At 41.2% G+C, this 25,283-nt stretch overlaps 2 protein-coding genes across 3 annotated transcripts in view; one reads left to right on the forward strand and one right to left on the reverse strand.

Moving 5' to 3' along the window:
* wscd2 (WSC domain containing 2) overlaps positions 1–12,487 on the forward strand; it is a 42,511-nt gene extending 30,024 nt beyond the window's left edge. For both annotated transcript variants that reach the window (XM_049762519.2, XM_049762518.2), the window contains 6 exons: positions 874–1,058; positions 3,344–3,465; positions 3,529–3,703; positions 4,954–5,118; positions 5,213–5,413; positions 10,913–12,487. In XM_049762519.2, the coding sequence (XP_049618476.1) occupies positions 874–1,058; positions 3,344–3,465; positions 3,529–3,703; positions 4,954–5,118; positions 5,213–5,413; positions 10,913–11,265 (1,201 nt within the window). In that variant the 3' untranslated portion in view covers positions 11,266–12,487. The remainder of the gene's footprint in view (positions 1–873; positions 1,059–3,343; positions 3,466–3,528; positions 3,704–4,953; positions 5,119–5,212; positions 5,414–10,912) is intronic.
* Positions 12,488–15,401: 2,914 nt separating this feature from the next.
* On the reverse strand, positions 15,402–18,173 carry cmklr1 (chemokine-like receptor 1). The gene is made up of 2 exons (XM_049762520.1): positions 18,033–18,173; positions 15,402–17,957 (listed from the first exon to the last, which is right to left on the reverse strand). Exon 2 carries the CDS (start codon positions 17,928–17,930, stop codon positions 16,896–16,898), a length of 1,035 nt encoding a protein of 344 aa, XP_049618477.1. The 5' UTR covers positions 17,931–17,957; positions 18,033–18,173; the 3' UTR covers positions 15,402–16,895.
* Between the last annotated feature and the right edge of the window lie 7,110 nt (positions 18,174–25,283).

The following is a 25,283-nucleotide window of genomic DNA, read 5'->3' on the forward strand; positions in this document are numbered from 1 at the left end:
TACTCTTTCCAGCCAAGTCTCCGCACTGGAATTGCTGCGACATTTTGCCTTCACAATGTGCACAAACGTCCACTATTGGAGCCGCTCTGCCTTTTCCTTGCAGTCATTCCAATCAGTTTAATCAGTGCTCATTGTTTGCCTCTGAGCTCTGCTCCTCTCCTCTATTTTCCCTGCTCCCTTCCTGTCTTCTTTTCTCCTCCGCCGTCTTTCTCTCGCCTCTTTTCCTCCCCGAGGAATAGCGGGGACGGCTCTATCGAATGCACTGAATTACACCCATCACTGATTCGCCGAGTGCAAAATAGGTGCAGCGAGCCGCTTGTTTTCAGATGCTTTCTCCTCACGCTGGCTTTCTGCAGCCGGCCAGCCCACCTGCTATTTCCAGAGCAGGATTTAATAAAAGAAGACAAACAAATGAGAAGCAGCGGCATATAATGGCGAGCAGAGGTTTGGGTTTGATTGGCAGGGCTGCGGGGTGTGTTGGCTATCCTGTGTGAAGGGTTTCTAATTGCATCCGAAAGGCCTCTTGGGTGTCAAGTCAACAGAGAGGGGGGGCCACAGGAGGAAAGCCTTTTAAAAAGTACTGCAATCATTTATAATTGGCCGTGTCTCAAAACCTCTTAGCATGGATAACGGCGTTCGTCTTCAAGCGGCAAAAGAGCGAAAGAGATTGAGAAAGTGACGTCTGGACGTGTTCTGATGTGTACTTCAGCATCCTCTGTGCATCATTTCTTTGCTTTTATTGACTACAGTTGCTCTCAATATGAATCGACATTAACCAGGGAAGGATTAAGGCGTAATGAACGCTCAGGTCATTAGCGCTCGCCTCTTCGACTTCGCTAATGATGGTAATCCTTCTTCCTTCTCTGCATGCAGAGGTTACATGTACGCCGGTTTGGAGTTTGGAGCCGAGTGCTACTGCGGTCACAAGATTCAGACGGCCAATACTTCGGAGAGTGAATGCAACATGGAGTGTAAAGGAGAAAAGAGCAACATGTGCGGAGGAGCCAACCGGCTATCCATCTACAGGCTGGAGCTGAGCCAGGAGTCGGCACGGCGCCGTGAGAAAATCCCCTTTGCTTCATTGGAACCACATGCTGGTCTATGTACTCGCAGGGCTATCGACTATCAGGGGAGGAATGGGATTTTGGAGATGAGAGCCATGATTTTAACAACTTTCTTCATTATTATGATCTGTCTCTCTCTCTCTCTCTCTCTCTCTCGCTCTCTCTCGCCTCCCTTACCCAAGCACCAGAAGGAGGCAATAAAAAGCTGCCTATAAGAAATCCGATCATTCCCACAATTTTACCCAAAACAACTGAAAGAAATTGAGCGTGCCCCAAGAAAGACCTAACAATAATTCACAGTGACCACCGAGATGTAATTTGGCTCCTGAAATGTAACACGATGGCCTTTTTTAAGGGGAAATATTTGTTTTATTGGATGCTAATGCCACATTTGGGAGCTGGCCGCCCTGTCGTGTTTACTTCTTGCCTGGGAGAGATGTGCAACCTGCCTCCCCCAGCATGCCGTGGTCTGCATCCTAAACACTCGCTGCCTGCTGTTTTACAACCGAGGTGATGGCAGTAAAGGCTGATTATCGGAAATAGGGATGGAACCTTGTTTCTTGTTGCAGAGTGTGGGCTGTGTCTGGAGTGCTTGCTTTGTTGAAGATTCCTTCAAATTCCAGCAGCAGGGAGCACTTCACACAGTTCCGATTACGTTTAAGATTACAAGACATCATGTAATACCGACCTCGTCTTTGCATAAAATACATTTAGCAAATAGTGATGATTACTACTTTCCTTCCACATGCAAAGCTGTTTGTTTACTGTTTTCATTTCCGCTTTTCCCTGTTGCTTCGTCAGCGCGACGCGTTGTCACCTCTGACCCTTCTTGGTCATGTGAGCCGCAGTGGAAAAAAACTGAAAAAGTCAAGAGGAAACACTAATGTGTTCGGGCGGCTGCTTAGCAGAGCCATTGCGCTAAGAAGATTTTTTTTTCTGTATTTGCTCGGTAAAAGTTGATAAATTGTCTTCCTTTCGTAGAGAACGTGCAACATAAATTTTTCTTCGACTTCCTTCGTTTTGTTTTAGAGGCAGCGTCGGAGGGCCTACGCACGTAGAGTATTTGCATTATTGGCCTATTATTCATCCTTCGAGATTGTGTTTATGTGACGTTTTTGCATGGTGCACATGTGCTCAAGGCAACAGTGCACGAAAAATCTATGTCGGTAGGAATTGAAATGCATAGGACAAAGATTGGTGATAGAGAAAAATACATTATAAGGAGAATACGCAGAAACATGGACATGACATTAAAAATGTACCCTTGGTGAGATAAAAAGGTTAAAGATTAATAAAACATTAGATTGAGTCACATGACCAGAGCTAAAAAGAAAATACTATTTTAAAGCTTTATACGACGTATACAAAGACAATATAGTTTATGCTTCACTTGTGCCGGCATATCAGTGTTAGAAAAAAACACTCTCAGCCCTTCATGCTTGAATATTGTCGTTGAAGTCTGTTTCACTGGTATGTAAACAGCCTGCATGTCAGCAAATAAGCATTTTCATTTTCTCCCTTCCGCTTTTTCACCCTTTTCTTATTATAGAGCAGTGGTATCAAACGTGTTTTTGTCTTGGCCCCCTTTTGTAGATATGGCTTCTCTCAGAGGACCGTTATGACAGTAAAACCAAATAAATGTTTAATCATCTCATTATACTATCACATATTACAAATGATAAATAAATGATAGATTACTAGCTTTGAAATCAAATGTCAAGTACAGCGCTTTGTTCAATTATTGTTCAAAAAACTGCAAAAATGGTAACAAATCTTGCAAAATCTCAGTGTTAATACACAAGACAAACATTTTGGTACAGAGTTTAGCGAGGGTCATGGAAGTTGACATGATTCGCTTTCACGGGCCACATAAAATGATGTGTCGGGCCGAATCTGACCCCCGGGCCTTGAGTTTGGCACCTGTGCTATTGAGGCACCACAGGACATTTTGCAGTATTTGAAAGTAAGTGAAGGAGCAAATGAGATTATATTCACAGTGAAACGAAAATCTCTGGTCTGCTCTTGTCAGGCCCAACCATTAGACCAGAATGAGGTTGAGGGGTTAAAGGTCATCAACACACTGTGAAAATGGGAGTAGTAATAGAAAAAAGCAGGTCAGGGCCTCAATAGACTGGAGGCAAGATCCCAGTGGGTGTTCTTCATCGGGGGTCAGCGGATGGAGGTCACGAGTGGAGGCTGCGCTCGGGAACAGTAAAAGCCAAAGATATATTGTTTTCTTCCTGTCGGTAAGCAACGTTCTGCTCTTTTTAACTTTTCAGATGGCAGCGCCATTTTCAAGGGATGCTTCCACAGGCCAGACAATATCTCCCTGGCTCTCCCTTTCCGAATTTCCATCCAAAACATGTCTGTTGACAAGTGTGTCGACACGTGCACGGAGAAGGTGAGGCGGTTGCAGATGTGCATGACAGGCTGCCTTCAGTGTTTAATGGCCGCTGTATTTCAGGAGAAATCGCTCGCCGTCCTGGCCGGAGATCGATGCCACTGCGGCTTCCCGACCTCCCTCTTCTCCCTTCATGAGCCGGAGGACGAGGGCATGTGTCTCCACCGCTGCCCCGGCGAGGAGTTTGAGAGTTGCGGGAACGACGAGTACTTTGTGGTGTACCAGACCCAGGTTCAAGGTAACGTACGTATGTTGTCAAGTTGGCTTGCCTTGGCCAAGCGTGAGATGCGGTGAGGTGAGGTGAGGTATGGTGCGGTGAGGTGCTACGAGCAGAAAGTGTGACAGTCACTTCTTGTGTTTTCACTAAATAACAGACAAGCTAGGGCGCAGTGGTGCATTAAGGGGGAACAAGTCAAAATGCTGAGTGCACCACTCTATTTAATGCATGCACCTTCATGTACGAGAAACTGGCGAGTGGCTATTAAAAAAAAAAAAAAAAAAGTCTGTTGTTGTACATTGCGCAAAAACTACTTCTCAGATTTCCCAAAACTCTGCAGAGCAGTGTATTTGCCCAAAAAGTGGATTTTTTTGGATGGCGGTAGGATCTTTCCGTTTTCACGGAATAATAGATGACTCCTAATGACATGATTTCGACAAATGTAGGAAGTGAGCGTAGAAGTTCCTGTAGATCCTAATTAGGATGTTCTGCCCTGATGGAGGTCTGTACTCTTCTGTGTGTCTCGTTTGTTATGTTTTCATATCTAAATGCGCAGGCGATTCATTTTGTGTTATTCCAACATAACAGTTGGCCTCAAGTGTCAGCATGTATGCGCCGTTGTGGGCGATGTTTCCTCAGGGCAAAAGACAGCAGTGGCTAGGCTCTGCAAAAATAAACGGCCTGGAAAAAAAGAACACACGCGCACACAATCAAGCGGGAGTGTGAGAAGAACTTGAAGAGAATATTTTGTGAACTGCGGTATCCATCTTGTCTTTGAAATGTTCGAATTTTCCACTGACGTTGATGAAAGAAGAAGCTTTCAAGTCGCCCACTATAACAACGCAAAACATGCGTGCGTTGACCTTCTCTCTGGAACACTTCACTTCCTCTAATCACTTGAAGAGTCTCCCACATTATTCCAACATTGTGTCATTTCCAAAAATCTTCAGCTGATCAGCAAAATGGAAAATACGCATCGAGCCATCATTCTCTACCTTTTTTATTTTCAACTAGCAAGACTATATTGTCCAGATTGCTAATAAATTACAGTCAAATTCATGTTATTAAAACAATCTTGTATATCTTTCAGCTGTTTTAATGAATCTCTTGTTTTGAGACAGGCTATTAGATTTTTGGGCTGTACTTAATGTTGTGACTTGTCAGTGTAGTTGAGGCACAGTCGCATAATATGAGTCTGCCACCATGTCATTCAATACGTATAATAATAGTAAACAAGAAAATAATTATATCCTGTCTTATCTTCCATCCAGACAACCGCTGCATGGACAGACACTTCCTCCCCACTCGTGCTAGTCAACTGGTCGCCCTTGCCAGTTTCCCCGGATCCGGTAATACCTGGTGTCGCCACCTCGTCGAGCTCGCCACTGGCTTCTATAGCGGCAGCTATTATTTTGATGCCTCGCTCTACAATAAAGGTAAAAGCACTCTTGCTTTTATAAGTCAATCTACACTCACCTCAATGCCTTCAAGGGAGAACTGCATTTGGTGCGTGCTCCCATCCTTTCACAGGATTTAAGGGTGAGCGAGACCACTGGCGGAGCGGAAGGACCATCTGCATAAAGACGCATGAGAGTGGTAAAAAGGACATTGAAGCCTTTGACTCCAGCATTCTCATCATCCGAAACCCCTATAAGGCTCTCATGGCGGAATTTAACCGCTTATATGGCGGGCACATTGGATTCGCCTCCCAGGCCAACTGGAAAGGGAAAGGTGAGTCTCACAAGATGGAGCTAATGTATTTCACATGTTATGAGCTGCCTCGTTGCTGAAATATTCAAGAAAGTCGAAATACTTTGAGGTGAGTGGCTGGAACAGGCTACCTCAAATAGAACAACTTACAATTGCATGAAAGAAAGCACAAAAGAAAAATTCCACTTGATGAGAGAATTTGAACTGGATTTAGAAGCTCCTAAAGGAAATCTGTTGTTGATAAAATGACACAAATTGTCTTACTTGATTAGAAGTAAAACGTTTGTTGTATTAAAACTGTTATGACCAAAACAATTTATGCAAAAAGTTACTTGAGTGTAGAGTTAATGTGGTGTGTTACGACTCACCTCCGACAAGGGCATGACTTGAATGCATTTTGTTTGAGATAGAATGCAAATTTTCAGATCCAAAGTACTTTACATAAGTCAGTTATTTCAGAGTTTACCAGCGAGAATGTCACGGAAGGCCTTAAAAAAAAAAGGAAAATGCTCGACACTTACACAACACAGACATACGCAAAAACAAATGGAGACAAGTGGCACAGAAAGAAGGCTTCCAGCACATTTACTGGTCTTCACTGTCAAATATCTGTGATTCCTCTATGCTTTTTTTATCTGTCATTTGCAATTGAGCTTTGAGCTCTAGTGAAGCGAGTCTCACCGCAGTTCACTTGCAAACAGACGGACACAGACTACCTCTTCCCGGTCTGCTTGTTTGCTATGCACCACATACGTATCAACTAACCCAGCAGAGTTACATTTGAATCAAATGTGACAAATGTAAAATGGGGACCTGAATTTAAGACACACCTCACTACAAAGACATTCCGTTTCATATAAAATGCTTGTACTGACATTTTCATGGGTTGCATATGTTAATTGCCAAATACTTCAATCATTTTAAATGCTCCCTAATTAGTGGAATTCAAATGTTTGACATTTCAAAAGTTCACCTGCAAAGAAAGAATATATTTTTTTGCAAATTATGGTGAGATTGATTAAAGTTGCACCTATTAAAAACTGTTAGAATCCATGACGTTGGGCTTTATTTTTGCCCAAGCTAGTACAAAGCGTGTTCGCTTTTCATCCTTTTGGTAATTCACATACTACATGTGCAGTTTGAAACGGGTGGTTGCGCCGTTGCGGGAGTGAACAGAGCCGACTTATTTCACGGCCAATGGAAGTGGATCATCTCATTCTCTCTAAATTCAGTGCAAAAGAGACACGTGTTCTGCCTGGTTTTAAAATGACATTAAAGATGATAATAATAATAATTAAATTAATTGATTGCCACAATAATTCTGAGGGTTTGATGTATGAATGAAACATGATCCATCCACCATACAGGTTCACAGAGTTCAGAATTTGTCTGCCTGCACCTTGATCAAATGCACCGAAATCATTTTATGCCACAACTTAGACCCGCTTGCAGCTGGTTTAAAGGTGAGTCTACTTTCAGCCACCACGTTGTCAGGTGCTTTGGGGTAGTGTAAAAGAAAAAGCCTTCGGTCCGCCTGAGTGAGCAGTATGGTGCTGTGCAGCTTGCACAATTCTCCAACATATTAAAGGGCGCATGTACCTGCACGAAAATCATGATGTGCCACTTTTGCTGATGTGAATTTTGTGCATTTTTTTTCTAGAAAAAAATAATTGGAAAATATATGTAACTTAATAACAAGAAGTTGAATGCATACAACAAAGAATATGTTTTTTCACATCTAATTGCCTTCAGCAAGACACTGGCTTCTTGTCAGGCAAGCACTATTTGCTTCATAACCAAATGGCCTGTACTTACTGTAATGTGAGCGATGAAAATGTGCACATCCAATCATTTTCCAGTTACATTATCTCTAATCAGGGGCTATGATTTCCACAATGTTCCTAAAATTGAAACAATTAAGATTGTAGTAATTTATGTGAAGCCTTGCGTAAACTTGGCCTGCTTTTTAAGTGACAGATCATTGCTCCATCCAGTAAGCAGCAATAGCAAGCAAGGTCTCCTTTAGAAGTATATTCAGTGGATTGAGGTCACTCTATTTTATGGGCTGTGGTTGTTCTGTCTGTTTTTCATTGCTTTTTATGAAGTGCCATTGTGCTGTTCAATTGCCAGCCACCGTGCAAATACTTTCACATGCTGCTGGCAAGAAAAGCAGAGTAAGGTAGAATTAAAAAAATGTGAGCAATTGGCTAGAGAGAGAAACTGAAGCGCTTCTTATGCATGCGTGCGTGCATGCGTCTCAGTGTACTTCGATTAAGATGATGCAATAAATGTTGCGTAATGCAACCACTCTAACAAAACATCCTCTGCTCCCAATAGGTTAACATTTTGTTGAGGTACTTCAATTCTATTACAATGTTGCAGTTTTTCTTTTTTTTGAGGAAATGTTCAATGATGTGGAACAAACAGGAATTGGAGGAAATGACCACAGAGCTGAGGGTTGACATGGTTGTGACCTTTCTTACCCCCAATGTGGCAATGTTTTCAAATATCAAGGCAAATTATTAGGCTGCGGTGATGGCGTCTGTTTAGAGAAATGAGAAATGAAACAAGGCCTTAGTCACGCTGCTTGATGGCATGATGAGTCATGTCATCGTGCACAACCAGCTCGTTCCTCAGGCACCCGTGCCAAACTTAATTAGAGACTGCGTGTGCATCTATCTATACTTGGGCACACATTCATGATAATTAGACATGTTTGTAAGCTGCTGGGAGGTGTTATGTTGTTGTGGTTTTGCTTCATGTCAAAGCGTACTGACAGACTAGGAATTACAATTTCCTTGCAAATAGCATTTGAAACAATGCTGCCACTAAAATGTCAAGGACGAGTCATGTAAAAGATGCCACACATTGGGTATTATTTATTAGTGCTGCTTTCTTCTAATGGTGACTTAGAAATAAAGGGTCGCCTGTTTCGGATGTCTTGACCGTGACACATTTCATCTTCATGTCTTTGCCTTTTTTTATTTTTATCAAGTAATCGTTGTTGAGCCAGCATAGTGGGTGGGAATCGCTGGCATGAAGCACCCACTCTTAATTATGTAGTGTTTTTTGGGGTCATACTGTTGACTCTCATAATGGAATGGTCGTGCCAAAAACACAAATTATAGTTGAAGGTAATCAATTGATTAAAAGTTACCGTGCAATTAAGGAGTAACGTCTGCACACATCTCTCCAATTGTAGCTTTCTCTCCGTAAAACATTCATAAAATAATCACAAAATGTGTTGACTTGTTCTGTGATTGCCCTAATTGGGTTGAAATTGGAATATCTCCCTCCATGTCAAGGTAATGAGTATTTTGTTTTGCATTCATTAGTTAGCAGTGGAACTTTTTAATTGAATCTCTTTCCAATTGTGTTAACTGGAAGACTAAATGGACTTGGATAAGAATTGAATTTTTCTTCGTATAATGCAAAAAAGGAAATTTAAGGATTTGGCTCTCCCACGAGGCCAGATTATGTGCCCCTTGTCGGCCTTTTTTAAATTTCATGCATATTCCCTTTCCCCCAGTATATCAATTTAGGTACGGTATGTCTTTGTAACTATGGCAACTAGTTTTGTCTGTTCCACGTATCTTCTCTGTGGAAAAATCGATTTTCCAGAGGCTGGTGAGTTGCCGACCCAGCAGTTATATCTCTTTGTGAAAACATCAGCACATTTGGTCTGCCATTTCCAATGAACGTTTCCCTTTTGTGTTGGTGGGGGAAATGATGCGATGGCATCAGTAAGCGAAAGACCTTTTGACAGCTGCCACTTCACATACGAGGGGAAGCTGCGAGCTTGAGAGTTAGCATGACAGCGCGTTCGGGGAGCCGCATGTACTGTATCATTTGACGCACTCACCTCTGCATCTGATGCTCCTGACACGGATGCCTTCCGTTGGGACCCTTCACGTCCACTTGGGTAAAGTGGAATTTATTTGAAAGAACTGTGACTTCATAAAGCATCGGCGTCTGCTTTTTATGCTTTACACATTCACATGGCATTGGCGGTCCAATGTCAGCTTGGAAAAGAAGCACCGCAGACAATCCATCACAAGTGAACAAAACAAAATGTGTTTCATTTGGTATGATACTACTTTTTTGTCGTATGGATAGATAGATGCTACGATAAGGTCCACTGTAATATTAACAGTGTCAGCCCTGTTATTTATGAGAAAACAACTCAAGGCTCCCAAGCTTGCCGAATATCTAAAATGCACAAAAAATGACACCAACCCAAAAACAAACATGTCCTTTGTCGGTAAAAGGTTTCTGAAACCTTTTACCGACAAAGGACAATGAAATAGATTTTCATTAAATGAAACAGATGACGTTATTGTAGTTGTTTTTTTGCCTTCTGGGTGGAATAATGCTATTACAACTGTTAGTACTTCATTCCAGTTCCCAATTTGATATTTTAAAGTTGCATGCAGCACTGCCCCCCCCCCCACACACACACACACACACACACACACACACACTTTCAAAATATCAATTGCTAAATATTAAGATTTGATTAAAATTTCCTCCCGCACCCCCCCCCCCCTGAAGTTTTTGGGGGGTCTATAACTACCCATGTAGCTACCCATGACGCCCCCCAGGAAAAAATTCCGAGCTCTGCCAATTACAAGCACACTCTATAAAATTAACTTTCTCGAGTGAGCTGTCTTATATTTTATTAGGAAATATTTGTTAGGAAAAAGACATCCAGCTGATGAGCAAACAAACCCAAGAAAATATTTCAATTTCTGTCCCAAATGTATGTACAATCACTCTACTGTAGCTTTCAAATATTTTGAAACAAGAAGTCAAGACTATCTTTGTGTGTAATATTGCACATCCAAATAATGTGACACGACCAGACAGCTTGATGTTTCTCAGGCAGCACCAGTGGCCCACAGCCACAGCCCACAACACTTTGAGAACGATCGCCTTAAAAAGGATTTGTCAATGCCAAGCGACAGAACAAACATGTCTGAAGTTACTACACTTGACTGTTTTGTAACCTCACACATCGTTGTCTAGCCACCATGACTTTTGAGCGTGACTTCTTTAACAGTTTGCTGGTTGTGCAATAGAATTCTAGAGGTCAGGTTTAGTGGTTTATTGATTGATATACTTTTTTTGAAAATCCTTCTCTAAAGTTAAAATGAAAATGTTATTGGATTTAGACTCTTCCTTGAATTTAATGGATCACACAAGAGTCTTAAAAGTGGTCCAGTGCAATTTTTGCTTGAAATGAGTTTTTCCCCTCCCTTAATGAGAGAACTAATTAAGAATACAGCATTTTATTTGCATTCAATTTTCATACATAATTTTAGCCTGAGTTGTGATTTCCCTAAAGTGCGCTGCTTTCCTGTTTCATATTAAATAATTCTCAGCTAAAAATAATGAATAACAAACAAAGACGGTATTTGGAGAACTAAACACTTGGCATATGAAAATTATCTTTTGTAAGTTCGGCTCTTGGTCCTTGTTGGTGGCTCGGACTTTTCATGTCTCCAATTTCTCTCTCTGCAGAGTGGCCCGAGTTTGTGAAGAGCCACGCACCTTGGTGGGGGTCCCACGTCATGGACTGGCTCCAATATGGGAAGAACGTCCATGTGGTCCACTACGAGGCCCTGAAGAGAGACTTGTTCTCCCATCTTAAGGGAATGGTTGAGTTTTTGGGCCTGAAGGTTTCCGAGGAGCGTCTGCTCTGCATGGAAGGCCAGAAGGATGGCAACTTCAAGAGATCGGGGCTTCGCAAACTCAAGTATGACCCCTACACTCCTGAAATGCGGGCAAACATTAGTGAACTGATAAGAAAAGTCGACGCTGCCTTAAAGAAAAGGAACATGTCTGGTGTTCCAGATGAATACATGCCAAGATAATACACAATACTCTTTTTTTTTTTTTTTTTGCTTTTGATTAAGAAGAATTTTGCTTTCACACAGACAGATACATTTTCCCATCTGATCCTGTGTGTGTAACCAGATAATACAAACTGAAAGGAATTGAGTTGTGAAAAGCACTCGTTGTCCTCTTCTGTGCACGTGCTGCGTTGGCATGTGCACTCGCCTTAAGACAAAGAGGCTACGATCGAGCGATATGAGCACGCCGTGTTTCATCCAAACAATTTAATACTCTTTGGTATGTTAAGCTTATTTTGTAAAAACAAGATTAAAGATTTCCTGCTGCTCCTTTAGTTACAAATAATTTTTGATGACGTTGTGGGGTGAAAAAAACCAACTCCTTTTCTGAGAGGGATAAATGCAATATGCAGGCTATACCTACCTGACAATGATACTGTGTGATTCCATTTTTTTTTCTAAGCTTGTGAACTTACTTTTTGCAAGAGGAATTCTGTTGTTGATGATAAAGTTCTCAGCTCCACGTATTAAATAAGGCACTGAGTTGAAGAGAGATGAGGATTCATCCCTACAGCATTTATTTATCTCTGGTGTGCAGTGCACACACGTCTGCTTGTGAATACGTTCTCTTGACACTGGATTCAAAGCCGAAACCCAAAAAGCACTTGATAGTGCCACACTGGCCCCAAAGATATCTGAAGATTCACATCTGTATGTATGCTGTAGGTCAGATTAGTTCAGTTCTTTTGGGCTCGTTTTATGACAGTTGATGGCAGTATATTCAACTTTTATTTTATTTTTGTCTTCAAATTGCCTTTTTGTGATTAGGGCAATTAAAAAGGTCAACTCGAAAATTTAAAACAAATCTCCACAGACTGCAAAAACTCCACTCTTGATATTAGTATGTCTCATAAGTGCTATGCCACATGCTTGGAACAAAGCAAGCATGTACATTAAATGAATATGAAGCTAAATAGATAAAATGCTAGGAGGCAGACTTCCATTTTCAGGATGCTATTATACTGTATACCTATATTTTTGTAATGTGTGCTGACACATCCAAATATTTGTACTACAGCAAACAAATTATAGAAATTGTGTCTATTTTTAACACGCTTTAAACATGATTGGCTCTTGCCGTCATTGACAAGCAGGCACTTGAACCACGGTGTTGTATTTGAATGTATCGCCATGGAACGAATGTACTGTGATGAAGCCCAATAAATGCGTAAATTGGATAATATATGCTGTTTGTCATACGTCACCAATATAATGAGCTCATTGCAATGCTTTTCTTTTACGCGTCGCCGTATGAACCCATCAACCTGAAAAAGAAGCTTCGCTGTTTCTGAGTTGACGGCATGTTTACCGCAACGTGATTAAAAGTAGGCTTCCTGCTGTTTTTTTCATTGTCTCGTCTTGATTTTAGGCACATCACGAAGGCCTATTTCATTCGACTGTTATTCATACATCAAACGCTCTTTTTGTTTTTACCCGCAGTCAATGATAACAATCTAACAGTTTAATGATCAAATGGATTGTGGAAATCAGGCAGCAATTGCCAGAGAATTTCAGGGAGGGGGTTTATCGAAATGAAAATGTTTTGGACTGTTTTTAAACCTAAGCTCATTTCAGTTGTCTGAAAGGCAAACGAGATAAATTTTCAGTGCCAAGTAAAAAACATCACAGAATTAGGTTGCTAAAATTTCAATTGTAACGGAGGGCACGATGCCCGTACGATGCTTAAAAGGGGCAGCACGCGGTTAGCGCATTCGCCTAACTGCCAAAAGTGGAGCATGAATTGTTGTTTGCTTACATGTGCCCTGTGATTGTAAATGAAACTAGTCCAGGTGGTAGCCTGCTTCTCTCCTACAAGGTCATATGGATAGACAGACCCATAACCTTGAACGGGCTAAGCGATAGAAAATGAGTTGTTGTCAGAGACATGATGATGAATTACTATTTTGCTGTCAAAGTCAGATCCAATGTTGCAATTTTCTTTTTGTTTTACTTGAGTGCTTTCATTTTTTGGTTAAATCGCATTGGATTCTATTTTGAAAACACATTTTAAACAGATGTAGGGTACTACATTGGGTTGAGAGTACCGCAATATTTTTTATTTTTTTAATTGACTACTATTAGACGTCTTGTAAACAGGCATTGACAGAAGTCGCACAAAACACATTTTCATCCACTAGTGTTTATTAAAATCCCTCTCAGCTTGTCAAAGCAAAATTTCCTCTCACCTCCTTGTATGTTCATTGCAGAGGGCACGTCTGAGTTGCAGGTAATTCAAATGTGAGTCATTTGCATTTAAATGAGACTCACTCAGCTTTAGATGTCGTAGACAGAAAAGGTCTACAGTTTGTGTACAAATGGGTCAAGTAAGAACTGGATTGTATTCAGTTCTGCTTTGCGTCAACATGGAAACACGGATATGACTACAACATGAACACTTAACAGTACTTTATAGACACTCACACACACACACACACACACACACTATATACTATGTATATATACTTGATGTTATAAATAGATTGGGATTCATTCACTGTGATGAAAATATACACAACTGCAATTGTACTGAGTAAAAATCCATTATAACGATCTCAAACGCCCACCATTGTGCTGTTCCATCACACTCATTTTCTACTATCGATATAAATGGCTTTACTTTTGGAGGTGACAGACAGGTTCTTCTGCAGCATACATATGGATGCCCCGTGGGTCGTTATCAGATGTCAGCGCTATAAAGTATGACCTACCAAACTGTAAAGTCAGCATTTATCTGGAAATGTTCAGAGTTGATTTTGGAAACTGTGACATTTACCAGCTGCTCACATACTAAACACATTCTGCGCCTGAAGCAGCAAGGTTAAAATGATAGGAATAGGTGAGAGAGTTGTGGTGGTGGTGGTGGGGGGGGGTGTATAATGTACAGATGACCTTGACCCAGGAAGTCAAACCAAGGAATAGGATGTGGGAAAGACATAAAATCGACATATGGTTGAGGTCGGAAGGGCGCTTGAACACAAGGACACTTAGTCTGCTGTTGGATACCGAAGTGCAGGGATGTTCAATCCTGGTCCTCGGGGTCCCCTGTCCTGCCTGCATGTTTTATGTCTCTCTGCCGCAATCCACGTCCTTCAAATAAGCAGATAATCAGCAAGATCTGCAGAAGCCCTGATCATTTCAATCAGGTCGGTTGGAGTAGGAAGGCATTTAAAACATGCAGGACGCCAGACCCGAGGAACAGGATTGAAGACCCCTGTCGTAATGGATGACGTGTATGGAGCACAGTGCATATTTTAGTGATTGATGGAAGAAAACAGACAGACATGACAAAAACGGCACCTAAGCTGCATTTTTTACCGTTTTACGTCAGCCATGCTAAATGCTAATTGTTTTATTTTTAGAGGTTAAAGTAGAGATGCCCACATACATTTTTCGCTGTTATTTGCACAATATTGCCGATGTATTAACAATAATGTTGAATCAACAGTCTCATGAATCCCACCAAGATATGAAAGGAGGAAAAGGGGCGTGGCCATATTCCTCATTAAGATGGGCCGTTCGAGGCATTAGACTTTTATTGAGTTCTCCAAACCAAATTGATCAAATTGAAAATGATATCATTTTCCTGAAGAAAAAAAAACATAAAATGAGCTTGTTAATGAAAAGCAGACCACCATGGCCGACTTTAGAATTTATAACGTGCAATTGAGAACAGTTCTTGGCTCATCCATTCGCACATAAAAAAGACAAGATAGAAGCGGTTGAAGGGAGAAAAAAAAAAAAAAAGCTTTTGGACTGGAAATGAAATGATCAGGGTATCAGTTTCTGTGGGTTTGTTACGGATTCACTTCACACTACCCATGCTCTGCTTGTCAGGATATTGAAACAGATTATTGTCGCCTCTATAGTGGCTCAGTGATGTAACCACACAGGGTAGCTTTTCTCTATTAGGACATCAAAAGGAGCAGGTTTTTTAGCTCTTGTGATAGAATGGTATCTGCTGTAGGAAATAAGTGACTGCGAAACTCATTTCCAAGGTCAACAGTGCAAATCAGACACATTCATCTTATTGTAGTGCATAGAGAATTTATTCTTATTATCATGCGGCACCGTATAAAAAAATAATCCACCATCATTAATCATGATTTCAATCACAGTAGTTTTTAATTCAACAACAGCATGAGCTGAGGTGACAGTGTACTTGAGCTGAAATAATAAATGATACATTTCCTCAATGTCATCAGTGCTTTTTAATTCAACAATAACTAATGATAAGATTAATGATTGAATCTATATTGGTCATTGTGTTGATGGAATGATATTTTGCAGATAAGAGCACCCAAGAGGTAATTGCACTATTGCAATCTTTATTTTCATCAATGAAAACTGAATATAAAAAAAAAAAACATTCATTCACACATGTAAGGAGAACATTGTTAAAGTCTCATTCGTTAAAATGACAAAAAGCGGTGGGCCATTCAACAAGCTGCTTGCTGACTGGCGAGAACAGCTGGACGTGTTATATTTGAACTGTAACATGATTGATGAACGTTATTGTTCAAAGATATCTATTCATCATCTAATAATCTCCTGTCCAAATGCAATTATAGCGTGCAGGGCAGTGGAGTGAATGAAGATGTTCATTTCCCAGTGTCATTAGAAAAAGCTTTCATGTGAGAACTAACTGCATTGGGTTTCAAAAAAAATAATAATAATACATCCACTCATTTAGTCATTACATGTATCAACTACAGTAAATAAACACTGTCACGCAAACATAATTACAAATCTATTTTGGGGCAGTGAAGGATCAGTAGAGTTTTTTTCCTCAGCACGGAAATAACAAATCAATGTTGTTATCCTGTGATGATCTCAAATTGCACACTCTTTGTGTGTTTCATTTTTTGCTTTGGTGGTAGATTTGCACCCTCTGGTTAAAAAATTGATGAAAAAAAAAAGAACAAATATTCGGACGAATAATAAATTCGCACAATCAGTCCACCATCCGGAAAGCCCTCTGCATTTTCTTTTCTTAATGACCACCATTTTGTTCTATTTCACAAGAAAGGATGTACATTGTTAAATTGGATACATGTTTTCAATCATAAACTATATTACATTAATTTCTATTCCACGTATTTACATCATGTTCTTCTCAGTGCTGCACTTTTTCACTTGACCTTTTTTTTACTCTTTAGTGATTAACACGCACGTCAACACATCCCACCCCCCGCTGTTGGTTTTGACACTGACTCAAACGGAACATGAACGTGACATATTCTCTTTCTTCCACTTTTTCAGTAATGATTAATTTTTCATAGGCTTGCGCAACTCTGCAGAGTATGTGCTCAGATGCTCATGAATGCCATTGCCGCCAGTGTGAATTGTTTGGATGGGGAGAAATGCAAGTCATTTGCATTTCCATTATTTATTTGTCACACGCTTGAAGAGTGGGGGCCTGTGCTGAGGTCACCCAGCAATGAAATGCAGCGTGAAGTGAACGTCAGGATTGCTGATTGCCTGTTGTAGTGCACGCAAACTCACAATCGATGCTCAAATTGCTCACAGCTCTTTCCCTATCGAGTGTTGTCGTGCAAAAGACTTTAAACAAACTTATTGTGCGTTGGAAGATTTTAAATGTGTGTGGACACCTTGCCGTCTACGGAGCTGGAGCGGGAGAAATAGCGGCTGGTGGTGCGACCGTCGTCTCCCATGGCATTCTCCATCTTTGACAGCAAGGAACTCTTGAACCTTTGCTGGAAGTCATTACCCATGAAGACGTAGAGCACCGGGTTGAGGAAACTGTTGGCCGCCGCCAGGCACGTTCCGATCTGCTGTCCGACAGTTAAGAGGTAATGGTTGTAGTTTTGGTGGTTTAGCTCAAGCAGGATGAAAACGTGGTAGGGCAGCCAGCAGATGAAGAAGGTAGCGATGAGTGCCGTCATGACTTTGAAGGGTTTGGACGATTTGGTCATCCGGTTGGAACGAAGTTTGAGGATGATGACCGAGTAGCAAATGCTGATGATGATGAAAGGCACTGCAAAGCCAGCCACAAAGCGGCTGATTGCGATGATTTCGTGACTATGTTGGTGAGACGTGTAGTTGTTGTAGCAAATGCTCCTGCCCAAGTGATGCTGAACGTCACGGAAGACCACGGAAGGAAGGCTGAGCCCGATGGCGAGAACCCAGGCCAGGATAACAATGACTGACGCCTTTCGGACCGTGCGGTGGTTCTGGGCCCAGACGGGAAAGACGACGGACACGCAGCGGTCGACGCTAATGATGACCAAGAGGAAGATGCTGCTGAACATGTTGAGGAACAACACGGCCGAGGTAAACTTGCACAAGAAGAGTCCGAAGAGCCACTTCTCCATGGCCATGTTGGTGATGATGAAGGGAAGAAAGACGCAGAAGACAAAGTCCGAGATGGCCAGGCTCAGGTACCATGTGGTGTTGACCGTCTTCTTCATCTTGAAGCCAGAGATCCAGATGACCAACGCATTACCACAGAAGCCCAGCACGAAAATGGCTGTGGTGATCGCCAGCAGGGAAACACAAAAGGCATCCCTCGTACAATTGGATTTATGCTGAAATACAGACTCCTCATGTGGCATGATACCCTCTTCATAAGTGTAGTTGCCATCATATTCGTAAATAAGCGCATCCATTTTCTCTCGACAGAAGAAACAAGATTACTGCAGGAAAAGAGGAAAAACGCACATGAGGAAATCTAATCTGACAGCAGGATACGTTCGCGTCTCGCTACAAACCTGTCGTCGCTGTTGACTCGACGCTGCCCAGAGACGAGTGTCAGCAGAGATGTGTCGGTTCCTTCATGTTATAGAGAGATTAGCAATCAGCTGACCGGATGGTTTCTCAACACCACCATCCCCAGTGCTTCAACACTTTCAGTACTGCTATTTGACAGGAAGATTTTAAATGATGCACAGAATGCAGAAGTCTTTCAAAGAAGAGGCCCAGATATTTATATACACAGCAAGCAGTTCAAAAGTCAATTACACATATTACAGAATGAAGAAGTTCTACTGTCAGCCAAAATGTGTTCGGCAATCGTGTCCTTTTTCTCTCTTGTGAACATGAAATGTATAAAATATTCAGCCATGCTGTTGTCAGAGTTTTGGGAGATGGCTCTGATGTTTAGGGAATTGGATGCTTCTGTGTGCCAGAGGCCTCTTGTCAGCCACATGTGTTTGTTCAAAGCTGACAGAAGAAGACTGCACTTGGGAGCACAGTCCTCAGAAAACCATCAGGCATCGAGTGGCAGGGTAAGAAAAAAAAATTAAAACTTAGCTTTTAAACACATTTACACACGTGGACAAAGCTGTTGTCGTCTTGCGTTTCATCCATCCGTCCAATTTCTATTCTTATCCTCGTGGCGGGTGTGCTGGAGCCTATCCCCCAGCTGACTTGACATCCTGGATTGGTTGCCAGCCAGCCAGTCGGCGTCATGGGGCACTGACGTGCAAGCTCCCCGCAAACCATTCTGTGCTCCCTGCCACTTCTGTTTCCTTCCTGCCAAATTTTATATTCAATGTATAAATCTTTTTAAGTCGCTAAGAGTGAGCTAAAATAAGACTGAGGAAAAAAACTGCTCTGCTAGTGCATGTTTGTGATACATCCATCAATGTTCTGCATACATGAAGTATCTGATGGCGATGCCAAGTAAGCTGAGACCGCTTTCAAATTTGGCCAAACATTTTGTGCCAAAATTCAGCGTCCACTTTGAGAAACGTGTTTTTAGACCACAGGCCCACTTGGCTCCATTTGCATAAGATAAAACACACAGAGACACTACACTCACCAAACCAAAGAAAAGTTCATTTATAATATACTGTTCATATATCTATCTTTAGATGAGCAGAGTAAATAATAAATACTTAATGGTGCGTGCTGTCTGATTAACGAAGCCTTTTCGGTCTGCTGCTCGCAGATTTTTACTCATTGGCTGTTGTTAAAAGTTTGATGCACAGTAGCTCTTCAGTGCAATAGATAGGACCAAGGTGGGGTGCAACATTTATAATACAAATTCATAAACGTAAAGTCGTAACGCTATTCCTCGTCAATTTTAAAAGTTTGTTAATAGCTGTTGATAGCTTACCATCATGTTGACTCACTACAGACAAGTTAAGATGTCGCCGACGCTGAAGGAGCAGAAATATGCGGACTGAAGAAGAACCCTTCAACCTGGTTGGGAAATAAAAACTGTCGACAATTCTGTGTAAGTTACAACCGTTTATTTTTTTTCGTATTGTATTGATTGCCTGAAAAATGTTGTGATATTAAGGTCGGTGTTGTAAAATCACTTTGATGCATACACCTTTATTTGTCTGGTTACATTTTGCAGTTTGGAGAATTTTTTCAGTGACCGCGGTGGGTTTAACTTTTTCAACTGAGGATATACTAAGAATTGTATCATTGTGAATGTTAGTCATTTCGGACAATCTATTGCGAGGCCATGTTGTTAATAGGCAAGCTGCTTTTAATGTTGTCTTTTATTCTTATGTCTTTGTTCCTGGAGGCAACATGGAACCAACATGAAGCAATAATACACATGGCACAACATAATGAATATAGCACACTATTTTTTCCCCTCTGTTCCAACAAATCCATCCAGATCTGCTGGTCCGGTTCACTAAAAGTACAGCCCACTAAGGATGGTGTGTATGGTTTCCATGGTAATAACTGAGAAACTATCGTCATTATTATAACCTCCCGTCCCAATGATTCAGAGGTTGTTATTTGAAGGGAAATTGCCTCAATGGTTCTTCAAGGTTTCTCGCCAACTCGCAATTTTGCAATTTTTTTCCCCCTTGTAATATAAGCAGCTTTTAGATTTCCCAACATAACACTAATTTTAGTGAGAACGCTTTTTTCTCACACTTTTTTTTTTATACATAACACCATTATTTTTGAATCCGCAATCATAGCATTTCTGAAGACATCAAATGCGTCATTTTGGATTTTGTACTTTCTTCGGCTTGCAAGAGCATAACATTTTACATGTACTAAATGTACAAATGTCTAACTTGCATGAAAATGAAAAGAGTCACAAAAGTATCTTTAAAAGCCTTCTCATTCATCAGCACATAGTAAAACCTCATCCGGAGTGGCCTCAAATTGTTGAACTGTTGTGTCCAAATTTCTCCTGACCATCATGTAGGTCTGATCTGCAACTGCAGGAAATGTTTGTTTGAGATTATTGCTGCCCTCGGTGGCTCAGCCGGTTATTAAATCCAAAGATTCACACACATTTTCCACCCTGCACTGTCTGTGACCTTTACATGTTGTGTTCAAGAAAAACACGGAAACAAATGTTTTCATGCAACTAGTTGAAGAATTTTCTCTTTGTTTATTTGCTGTGATTTTGATGACAATCAGACCACATTTTATAACCCGTTGATGCAGATATCCAAATAATTGCAAGTGCTTTCCCGCAATAGTGTATACGTTTTATTTCCGACTTATGCTTGAACTTCCACTAATGAAGCATCTCTTTCTTCACCTCTTTCTTCACCTGCCACTCATCCTTTCTCTCGCTGGTTCACCACATTTCGGTAATGAACAAATCCTCTCCACAAAGGCCCCTTAGGGGGGGAACAGTGACCTTCGATTTGATCATAATGAGATGATTTGGTGGCAAGAGCGGTGTCACAGTGTCACAATGCATTCAAGTCATTTGTGGCTGGCACAAAATTAGAATCCTGCTCTCGTAGGAAATTGATGAAACATCTAATGGAATTGATGTTGACAGCATTTGAATTAGGGTAACTTTCTGTGCAACCTTTTTCTTAAAAGAAATTGACAGAAACACCGCTAGCGAGTGTAGTTGCTCTTGCAAGGCGCTCTTTAGGAGCCTGTTTCTCTGCAGGCTCGGTGGTTATTTTATTTCTGCTTGAATCACAGAGGGTCCGTGCTTGTACTGAGTCGTAATTGTTCAGACAGATCCAGCCAGCCACAATGTTTGCGGCTTCTCTTGAACACGAGAATGTGGCAGCAAGGACATCTGCTTCAAGAAGAAGCACAGATGACAAAGTTCTGCCATTTCTAAAAGGTTATGATGAGTAAAGAGGACAGCGATGTGTACTGGCAGTCGGTTCCCGATTCCTCCCGCTGTTCCAGCCCCCCGCCCCACAATGAATAAAAGAGATGGATTAACATCAAGAGATTTTCATTTTAAGATAACATGATAGATGGGGGAACAACATTTCCACATACATTTAGTCATGAACATAAACCCCGAGCTCTCATCTGTTTAATAATTTAAATTGCCAGCCTGAAAACACCAGATCTAATATAGACAAATGAGAAAAAAAGCTATTCTAATAGATACTATTTATCTTAATGTTGACATTCATACTCTCCACAAAGTGTACTTTTATTGGTGTGTATTTGTGCGTGTGTTATGCTGTACGCTTGCATAATCATAAATTATCCTTTGTCCAAATGTGCTAAACATTTTATGAAGACTTTCGTTTGCATAGAAAAGGTATTTTCACAGCCCGTACAATTTCTTCGGCGACTCGAGAAATGAATCTATCCTTTCCCTTGCATGCCTCATCAATGACTAGTCACCACTTCTAAAATACCCTTAAAAATGCTGGGTTAAAAATGACCCAATTTGGGTCAAAAATTGGACTGACCCAGGAAGGAAGGAATGGGTTTTAAATGAAATACAAATAAAAATGAGCAGCCTACTTTGTAAAAGTAACTGAGGAAAAGCGGAGATATCTGTTTTCAAATGTAGGAAGTAAAAACTACACAGTCATCAGAAAATACCTGAAGAGTAAATTTAAGCATAGGAATGGAGTAGTTGTATTTTGTTAATTACAGTTTTAATTCAAATTTTGCCCTATGGGGATCATTCATAATGAAGATTTCCAAATCTATATTGATTAATTTTGAAGAAGCTCTGTTCGGAATTATGTGATGGATGAGGTTCACCAGGCTCACGTTTTTGAAAAAATAAATAAACACATTGCAGGGACAATACAAGCCACTTGTTTAAATGAGGAAAAACAGAAGGTAGTAAATGAAATGTAATCAAAAAAGCAAAAATAATTGCTGCTGAATGTCAGCGTGGCGTGGGGCAAACAAACACATTACTGCTTAATGCATTTTTTTAGCATGCAAAATGCAGTCAAAGTGTTTATTTGCTCGCAGCATCAGGTTGAGTGGTTTTGCTGCGGCCAGGACGTGCGGCTGACTTGCCCGCACCGCAGATCAATGTGCAATAACAAAGTCATGTAAATATAAAAGCACGTCTCTAGGGATGTCATGATAACAAAATATCCATTACAAGGCTGTACACTTGGAATGGTACGTCACATTTGTACTCTTCTTTTGAAGCCTGACCTTCCACGTAGAGCAGGATACTTTTGAGTCATCACTTTTGTGAGTGGGCTGGAGGTAAACACGGACGTGCGACGGGTATGAGCACTGCTGCTGACCCTGAAGGGTGAAACTGCCATCAAAGATTCTATTACCGCCACCAAGGAATTCATTTCTAATGTGAGAAGCGGGAAAAGCACATCTGGATGAACATCTACAGAAGCTCAGATGGCTTCAAAATTACAGTTGTCCCTTTGTTTTTGCATTATGCACCAGCATCAGCAAAAAAACAAATTGGACCCTGCTCACAAAAAAAGTGCGACACTTTTCCAGCTTCTTTTTTAATTTTGTTTGTCGTAATCTGCTGAGACAAAACCAGCAGTTTCCAGTTTTGTACTCAATTAATCAATTCTTTGGGAAAGTTTTCATTGCAGAAAGCGAAAATGTGAAACTCTCGAAGCTCAAAGCTTTGCCTGTGTTGCGTTAACAAGAAATATATCTCCCTCGTGCCTCGATTGGTATGATGAAGAGGCAATTTCAGGATAGCATATCATGCATGTAAATGGCGAGCTACAGTATGTGCAGCTCTGTGGTAAATTGGGAAATATTTACTTGTATTCGACGGGCCTACTTGACCCACTTAGATAAATTTCAACTAAATCACTTTCACTGCAGAGACCTGCCGGTGCCCTGCAGATTAGATTTGCTAATGAAGATTGAGGTTATAAATAACCAACATAACCAGGCCTTTCTCTGGGAAATGCTCCGCAGTCCCTCTGAGAAAATGTCGATTCCTTTGTTATGTTTGAGAAGATACTCATCGGTGCAGTAAAAAAAGAATGCTTTGCTTTGCATTGCTTCCTTCCTGTTTTTCTTGAAAACACCAACGCTTTAATGGGAAAGGCATACATTTGTGTCTGCGTCTATGGAGTCATCAATGTTCGGCTGCTTTGCTGTCCTCAGCAGTGAAATTGAGATTCGCATTGATCCTTGATCAATTCTTCCTTGACATTCATGAAGAGCCTTAAGTCCGGGGAGCCTCTGGCCGATTGAATGCTTTGGAAACAGCCGTCTTTTTCCCAACAGACAAATTCTAGTCCCGCTTAAGTGCCCTCCAGAAAGCAGATCTGCACTGAGCAGCGGTTTGAAGTCCAACCATAGAATTTGTAAGGAACCTTTACATATCAAATGTTCTGACAATTTCTTTTTGTTGGTTCTGCTGACTAAAGTGGGATTTGCATGAAGTTGTTTGAAGTTGAATTAATTTTCCCGTGGCGCAGAAAACAATCTGTGGAGCTAGATTTGTCACCATCAAATTGCAACTACTGAACGCACCATTAGTTTTCAGCTGGAAAAGGTTTTATCTGTAAAGACTTTGGTCCTTTATCTGAAGTTTTTCTTTGATCAAGTTGCTTTGCGCTCAAAATTTTCCCCAGAGAGTAATGTTTCCCAGTTTCCTCAACATAATTTGAAAATTGAGCAAATCAAGTAAAACATGTACATTTTTAGGCCCATAACAAGTGCGTTGAATCTAAACTGAACCTCAGTTACATTTAATACGGTTTGTTAATTCCACTTAGACTGCTGTCTATTCTGCTTTCGAGGCATTAAGCCAATAAAAGGTCTCTTCCACTGAACAATGACTCTCTTGTTCACTGACTCTTAAAACGGAACATTTGATGGGGAAGCAAATTGACAATGTTTTCTCTCGCTGGCCGGCCACCCTGAAAACTGCTCACCCGACTGGCTCCCATGCAAGTGACCCACCAATCCTTCACACGTTGTGCTCATTTACAGGCTGTGACACAGTTAAACTGTCCATGTCGATTATATGGGCATCTGAGAGTGATGTAGCAGTAAAACTTTGTCCTCCAAGAGCAGCTCTCCCGTTCCCTTTCGAGAGTCAGACGCTGATTGGCAGCTTCAGACAATTTCAGGAAATGAAAGTATTCTTTTTTCTTTTCTTTTTTTTACATTCCCCTGAATTGATGACTGTATCCGAATGCTGGTTTCGTGGCAACTCCAAGCGCTCGCTTTACAGTCATCATATTACTAATCCAGTTACTCAGCTCCATTGGGTTTTCACCACTCGCAAATAGCACAACTCGTCCATGTGCTGACTTCACACTTCAAACAACGTCTCCTCGAGCTTCCAGTCAGAGCGCAGAATAACTGCATTAGTGATTTCGAAACGTGTCCTCATTTCGGAAAACTTCCCCAGAGCAAAAAACATCTACAGGCCAATCAGCGAATGTGTTTTTCAGGCTTTTAAAGCGGTCATCAACTGGCGGCTAGTAAAGGGGCTGCAATCAGGAGGCCGTCGAGGTCCTCGGCCGTATTGGGTTCCGCTCTTGCCTTGCTAGCGCGCCGTTGAAATTGAATTTCAAGCAACATGAGCACCATGACTGCATTTACACTGTGTCATCTGCTTGAAACCCATTTTATAGATTACAGAGTTGCAGGCATGTGCCAGTCAAAGCAATAATCTGCTTACCTAAACTCCACCTCTACCGTCCTGATTAAAATGGAGCCAGGTTTTAAAATCACAGTCGCAGGAATGGATGAGATGTGTTTGATGTGTTGAACCGCAGAACGCGGCAGCAGCAGCCATCAGAATGGAACACGATGTGACCTCAATCTGACTAACTAACTGCAGGCTATTGTTTTGAAAA

Source organism: Syngnathus scovelli, chromosome 3 (assembly GCF_024217435.2).
Source record: "Syngnathus scovelli strain Florida chromosome 3, RoL_Ssco_1.2, whole genome shotgun sequence".
NCBI lineage: Eukaryota > Metazoa > Chordata > Actinopteri > Syngnathiformes > Syngnathidae > Syngnathus > Syngnathus scovelli.